The 7,475-nt window shown below is 34.6% G+C and overlaps 1 protein-coding gene across 3 annotated transcripts; it reads right to left on the bottom strand.

The window, feature by feature from the left end:
• Positions 1–1,714: 1,714 nt before the first annotated feature.
• On the bottom strand, positions 1,715–4,114 carry LOC117318913 (proline-rich extensin-like protein EPR1). Of its 3 annotated transcripts, XR_004530488.1 has the most exons (3): positions 3,493–4,114; positions 3,044–3,183; positions 1,715–1,803 (listed from the first exon to the last, which is right to left on the bottom strand). XR_004530488.1 is itself a non-coding variant. In XM_033873847.1 (2 exons), the coding sequence occupies exon 1, from the start codon at positions 4,093–4,095 to the stop codon at positions 3,601–3,603; it is 495 nt and encodes a 164-aa protein (XP_033729738.1). In that variant the 5' UTR covers positions 4,096–4,114; the 3' UTR covers positions 1,715–1,803; positions 3,044–3,600. The 3 variants fall into 3 exon arrangements, 2 of the variants coding, with proteins under 2 accessions (XP_033729738.1, XP_033729739.1); XM_033873847.1 differs by having other exon boundaries at positions 3,044–4,114; XM_033873848.1 differs by lacking the exon at positions 1,715–1,803 and adding an exon at positions 2,467–2,584 and having other exon boundaries at positions 3,044–4,114.
• Between the last annotated feature and the right edge of the window lie 3,361 nt (positions 4,115–7,475).

Genomic DNA, 7,475 nt, shown 5'->3' with positions numbered 1-7,475 from the left:
AGTGAGTTATAAAGGTTTTACTACTCAATTAAGTATTTTTTTTGTATTTTATGCCAGTGCCTTTGAACAGGCTAACCCAAGACTCAAGATTGATAACAAGGGTGAAATGACTACATTTAAGCTGCTGGGATTCCAATTGATATGAATATCCTGAAACTCCATCACTGACACCTACATTTTGACTACTCTACGAGATCCTATAACAACTACACATACAAGTTATTACGGCCAATTGGTGTGGAGAGACTAGAACAATATTATTCTGGAGCACTGAGAGTGCAAAGGATATCTGAAGTTTGATTCTCAGAGTTCAAAGCAGTGGGGATGGGGTTGGTCGGAGAGACTGCGGTGTTATACCTGCCAATATGTCAGCGGTCACTACAAGTTGTATGAGGAGGAGGAGACAAAGTCAAGGGGACGGAAATGATAAACTCTGAATACAGCCATGTAGGTACAACATCCTACTGTTTAGTGGAGAGAGGACCCCATACCTATTAGGAGCCACTCCAGTGACTTACCCAATATGTGAACAGCTGTCTATGACAAAAAATACAGTCTCTCTTCACGGACAATAATCATTGTAGGAAAGTTTTAGACAGTGGGACCTCAACGTCAAATGTCCAGATCATGAAGGCCTATGAATATTATATAAGTTACTTTGGGCTTGTTATATAAAATGAAATAAGTATTTAATTAACACTAATCATTGAGTATCATGCTTATAAATAATGCCAACCTAAAAAACATCAAACAGGTGAGTTATCTCCAATCAATCATCCTATCAAGACAGGTTTTTAAGCAAGTTTTATATTGATTTGATGCAGTTTTGAGCAATAATGAAATAAAGAATGTAAATGAACTTAACCAAAACCATGGTAAAACCAAACTAACTAAAATTATTGCAAAATATTATGACACAATTCCCTACACATTTTGTTTTCAAAAACCTATTTGAAATCAAACAACTCTATCCCAAATAAATCTTTTTTTTGATACATGTAAAGACTTTCTGCTATGAAAGCTTGCTAGGTACCTGCTGCAATAAGTTACTCTAACCTGTGTTAACGCTTTTGGAAAATTTGGTTATAATCTCTAGCTAAAAAAACTTCATATTGAAAACACCTATTAGGTCTATAGCAAAGCCTGGCATCACCGTAGGGGACTTCTAAAGCAATACAAAAAGGATGGATTTACAATTTACTAAATAAATAAAACATGATTATTGTCAGACCTGTCTGTGAAAAACTCATATCAACGAAAGCTTGCATTGACTGAAACTGTAGAATTTTTTGTGGACTTTATATTGTTTTTACTGTAAAAGAATCTATTTAAGAATATTTATTTCAGTCAAGGTTTTGAACAGTATCTGTCTTTCCCTTTTCCTGTAGAAGTTGAACTATTCATCTCACCTGTCTGTCCCCTAATAATCTCACCTTTAAAAGTCTGACCTAATAATCTCACCTTTAGAAGTATGTGACCTAATTATCTCACCTTTAGAAGTATGTGACCTAATTATCTCACCTTTAGAAGTATGTGACCTAATTATCTCACCTTTAGAAGTCTGTGACCTAATTATCTCACCTTTAGAAGTATGTGACCTAATTATCTCACCTTTAGAAGTATGTGACCTAATTATCTCACCTTTAGAAGTATGTGACCTAATTATCTCACCTTTAGAAGTCTGCGACCTAATTTTCCTACCTATAGAAGTCTATGGCCAAGTTCCAGGTGTTTGTATTCATCCAGTTTTGCTAACATGCTGAACTGTTTTTGCTGCAGTTTTGTCAAGTCTGTGACTATCATCTGAAATACAGTTGTAGGTTTGGCATTAAAAGTTTGTGACAGGATAATTTAAAACACTGTAGGTAAAAAAAGGTAATCATTGTACAATATTGTGGCCCAGTTTTACCCGTAATAACCACAGTTAAAATTTTGCTGTCTAATGCTATTATAACAAAATTATTTTACTTTTATACAAAAGTATCTTAATGATATACCAAAACAAGAGGTCCATGGGCCTTAACATTCACCTGAGTTATGATATATTTTAGCATATTTGACCCCTGTGACCTTAAATGATGGTCAAAGTCATCCATTTGCACAAACTTGGTAGCCCTTCATCATAGCATGCTACAGACCCGATATTGGGTCTCTGGGCCACTTGGTTATCAAGAAGAAGTTGTTTAAAAAAGATTTTAGCATGTTAGATCCCTGTGACCTTGAATGAAGTTCAAGGACATCCATTATAACAAACTTGGTAACCCTTCATCCATGCATGCTATAGACCTAATATTGGGTCTCTAGGCCTTTTGGTTAACAAGAAGAAGTTGTTGTAAGATTTTAGCATATTCGACCGGTGACCTTGAATGAAGGTCAAGGTCATCCATTTTAACAAATTTGGTAGCCCTTTATCCCAGCATGCTACATACCTAATATTGGGTCTTGGAGCCTAAAGATTTTAGCATATTTGACCTCTGTGACCTCTAATGAAGGTCGGGGTCATCCATTTGAACAAGCTTGGTAGCTCTTCATCCCAACATGCTAGAGACCTAATATTGAGTCAGGAGACTTTGTCTTTGATGACCTAAAAATTAACAACATTGTATGGTTATAATTAATACGAAGAAGGTTTATATTAGACGAACTTCACTGTATTACTATACATAAAAATCCCAACATTTCACCCTCAAAACCTTGACCTCTCACACTGTAATCATAAACCTTTCCTTTTGTCCCTCCAAGCCTTAATTATTACCTTTAACCCACAAAACTTTGACATTTCAGTCTCCAAACCTTGACCTTTCACCATACAAACCCTTAATTTTGTCCCTCTAAACTTTGACCTTTAACCTTCAAAACTTTAACCTTTCACCATCCAAGCCTTGACCTTTAATCTTTCAAACCATGTCCTTTTACTCTACAAACATTGACTCTTCGTCCTGAACACCTTAGCCATTCACTCTTCAAACCTTGACATTTGACCCTCCAAACATATGTCACTCTCAGTATTGTGAACATCACCATAGCCTAATGTACCACTTACAGTACTGTCATCCTTTGATGGTACAGTTTCCTCTGTTGTTCCTGGTGTTTCACCTGATTGAAGAGCTTCTGACCATGGGGACTGGAATGTCTGCATTAGAATCAGGATTGTCTAACTTGGCCAAATAAGTGGATGGAGTCCTGGACAAAAGTAAGCAGATGTTCTATATCATTACAATGACAGTGTTGTTTTTGATGCTATAGAACTATGGAAGCTTTTTCTTCTCTGCAGAACTTGCTATATGACACAGATTTATGAAAAACCAACATTTTTTACACAATTTCATGAAAATATCAACATATATGACAAATTTGAAATAAGTTAAGAAAGTCATAAAAAAATTTCCTCTACTTTTGCAAGGGATTGGAACCTTCTACTGTATCCCAATATTAAAAGAAATATTTGTCATAGGGCAGGCTGCATTAAATTTGTATGGCTTTTGTTGCTACCATTTCCTTCTCCACAAATTGTCCTTCATATAAATGTATGGTAGCAACAGATGACTGAGGAGGCTCTACTGTGGAAACTGGCTGCCCTTCTGCAGACTTCACATGGCTCTACTGTGGTCCTTTTCTATTCTTGGCCCTTTCTTTTAAACTTGCCCTCCATTCATCAAAGGATGTTGTCTCTGTCTTTCCACAATATCTGAAGCCCATGTACTGTTGGTGAGTGGGAGGTGTTCTCTCTTCTCCACACTTAGGGCACTTGACAGTTGCGGTCTTTCTTTTCTTTACCATCCCTGCATCCACAGCTTTCCTCTTCTGTCCTGGCTGTACAGTTGTTACCATGGTTGTGGGCAGTGGTGGTGTCACTATCACTTGGAACTGTACAGGTCCAGAGACAGGTGAAGAAGGCATAGGGGGGATTGGCGGTAGTAAAGTTGGTGTTAATGGCGCTTTTATGGTCCTTTTCTTTAGCTTGGCCATGCCAGCAGTATCAGGTGGACACTGGACGGGAGGAGTCTCTCCAGACTGCAAAGACACTGGCTTCGGTTTTGGTGCTGGTTCTCCTTGTCCAGTCAAAGAAGCTGTTGGAAGACCAATGCCTTGCATTAGGATTTGAGATCCCCCTCCTTCTCCTTTTTGTTGTACCTAAAACAAAAACTTAGTTGTAAATTATACAGCCAAGAGGCCTAGAGAACCGATATTAGGCCTGCAGCATGCTGGGAGGAAGTGCTGAGCATTTTGTTCAAATTAATTACCTTGGCATTATTCAAGGTCACAAGTGTCAAGTATATTTAAACCTATAAATGACTTCTAAATAACAAGAGGCCTATAGGACTAAACGCTCACATGATCATGTAACAGAATTTTGCAATATGTAATATTGACATGCCTTGATAATCTTAGATGTCCATTTCTGTTGCCCTAATATAATTACTGTAAAAGTAGGTCACAGTGACCTACTTTTACAATATTTGCTATCAGCATGCTTTTCTCATCCTAGATGTCCATTTCTGTTGCCCTAACATGATTCCAGAAAAAGTAGGTCACAGTGACCTAATTTTGCAATATTTGTTATTGGCATGCCTTTCTTATCCTAGATGTCCATTTATAATTACTGAAAAAGTAGGTCACAGTTTGACCTAATATTTGTTATCGCCATGCCTTTTTCATCCAAGATGTCTATTTCTGATGCCCTAACATGATTACAGAACAAGAGGCCCAAGGCCTTAACAGTCATCTGACTCTAAATTAAAGAACATTAAACTATTGTAGTATGTATTCTCTGTAGCAGGTATAGTGGCACTGTTGGCCATGGTGGCCATTTTGGAATTTGGATAAACACGAAAAATAAAACTTGATCAAGACCATCTCAGGATAATTTCTGGTAAGTAAGAGCTGAATCCCACTGGTGGAATTTGAGAAGAAGTTTCAAATAGTTCAGGAAAACCATGATTGCGTAATCATGTTACAAAATGGCCGCCATATTGCTGCCATGTCAAAGTTTTTACGAGGCCAAAAAATAACAACACTATGTTGGCTCGCCTTCCTTAACATCCTCACCAATTTCCAGCTCAATGGCACCAGTGGTACACATACCTAACAGACATATGTACATATTATTACTCAATACACATCACTTACAGACATATGTACATATTATTACCCAATACACATACCTAACAGACATATGTACATAGTATTACCCAATACACATACCTAACAGACATATGTACATATTATTACCCTATTCACATACTTAACAGACATATGTACATATTATTACCCAATACACATCACTTACAGACATATGTACATATTATTACCCAATACACATACCTTACAGAGTCATATGTACATATTATTACTCAATACACAACCTAACAGACATATGTACACATTGTTACCCAATACACATACCTAACAGACATATGTATATATTATTACCCAATACACATACCTAACAGACATACCCACACCGAAATAAAGTACAAAAAAAGTATGGGAAAAAAGTACTAAAAAAGCATAGAAAAAGTATGCTTTTTTTGACTCAATTTGGAACCGATATTCCAACACGGTTCCAAATTGAGTCAAAAAAAGTACTAAAGTACAAAAAAAGTCTAACAAAAGTATACCTTTAGTACATTTTATTGTTTTCATTAAGTACAGAAAAAGCACAAATATAGTACAGAAAAAGTACATTAAAAGTACAATAATAGTATAAAGTGCACAGGGCCAAATTGATGGTGTACTTTTTTTGTGCTTTTATACTTTTTTAGTACTTTTACAGGTAAGTCCATAAAGTACAAAAAAAGTACAAAAGTACAAAAAAAAGTATGAAAATGGTACAGAAAAAGCAGGAAATTAGTACTGAAAAAGTAGGAAAAAAGTACCAATAAGGTAGGAAAAAAGTACCAATAAGGTAGGAAATTAGTACTGAAAAAGTAGTTGAAAAGTAGGAAAAAAGTACTAGAAAAGTAGGAAAATAGTACTAAAAAAGTACGAAATTTGTACTGAAAAAGTATCAAAAAAGTAGGAAAATGGTATTGAAAAGAAGGAAATTAGGACTGAAAAAGTAGGAAAAAAGTACCAATAAGGTAGGAAATTAGTACTGAAAAAGTAGTGGAAAAGTAGGAAAAAAGTACTAGAAAAGTAGGAAAATAGTACTAAAAAAGTAGGAAATTTGTACTGAAAAAGTATAAAAAAAAGTACTGAAAAAGTAGGAAAAAATTACCAAAAAAAGGGACTTAATTTAATGGTGTAGGAAATTAGTTCTGAAAATATAGGAGATAAGCTTAAATGAGAATACTGCATGCTTAAACAATACATACATCAGTCCCATTCCTAAGAGAAATGCACAATTGTATCAAGTGAAAACAAACATTGAAATACAAGATTAGTTATCCAATCACAATTCCACTGAGTATAATTTCATGCCATAGCAAAGTCTGGATCTAATAAGCTCGAAATTTGTTTAAGGGTGAGGTTAAGGATTTACAGATGGACATCTATGTATAAGGGCAATAACTTTTGATAAATTATTCTAATATTTTTTTCAAGCAGGAAAACACAATTTTATATCATGTGTATGTAGGAGATCCAGACAAAAAAAATATACCATTCTAAATAAAAAGGGCAATAACATTTGTAAAAATTGTCGAATCATAATTCCTCTTGAGGAAACACAACAAAAAGATGTAAATAAATAACAATGCATAAATGCATACTGAATACAATGAAGTATGGTATATGCATAATGTTGCTTGCTTAAACTGGTCAAATCCAAGTAAGTGTGAATTCGAAAAATAAAATGTCTGATTCTCTTCATTCCTTTCTTGCTTTATGCGAATCATTGCCCTCAATTCGGACCACAATGCAATATCTTCAAGCTTTCCGTCACTTCAGAATGTACTGCATAATCTGTTGGAAGAAAGAGAAAATTTTAAAATATTTTGTATATCAAAACTTAGAATAATTGTGAAGATTTGTTCAATATAAAAATGTAGATAATTTTCCTTATATATATATGCACCTGATCACTTTACTGTCATTTATTACATGCATGTCTGCTTGGAAGTCTTTTTATCAAGAAAAGCTAGCCACAGGTATACAAGTTTAAAGCTACAACATAAAACTTTTAATTATAAGGATAAGTACTTTAATAAAAATCAAGCTACTCCAGAATTCTCTGACAGTTTGTTTCATCTTAAATTATGCAACTAACTATCAAAATACTCCAAAACACAGATTTTTTTTATTCAATCATTTCTTGAGATCATTTTTTTGTGAATTGATCATGATCATGACATACAACAAATTTTCAATGGATTTTATTGACTTCGTTTTTGAATGTATTTTCTTCAAATTCCATATACTATAGTAGACAATTATTAGCTCATTTACCGATATTTTTACATATATTCCCTAAAATAGATATACACATGTTGCCCGAAATGTGACGTTACTTTCGTTCTTATATTCTAACTTAA

Source organism: Pecten maximus, unplaced genomic scaffold (assembly GCF_902652985.1).
Source record: "Pecten maximus unplaced genomic scaffold, xPecMax1.1, whole genome shotgun sequence".
Classification (NCBI taxonomy): Eukaryota; Metazoa; Mollusca; class Bivalvia; order Pectinida; family Pectinidae; genus Pecten; species Pecten maximus.
The sequence above is the reverse complement of the archived record's forward strand: the minus strand, read 5'-3'. Positions and strand labels throughout refer to the sequence as shown.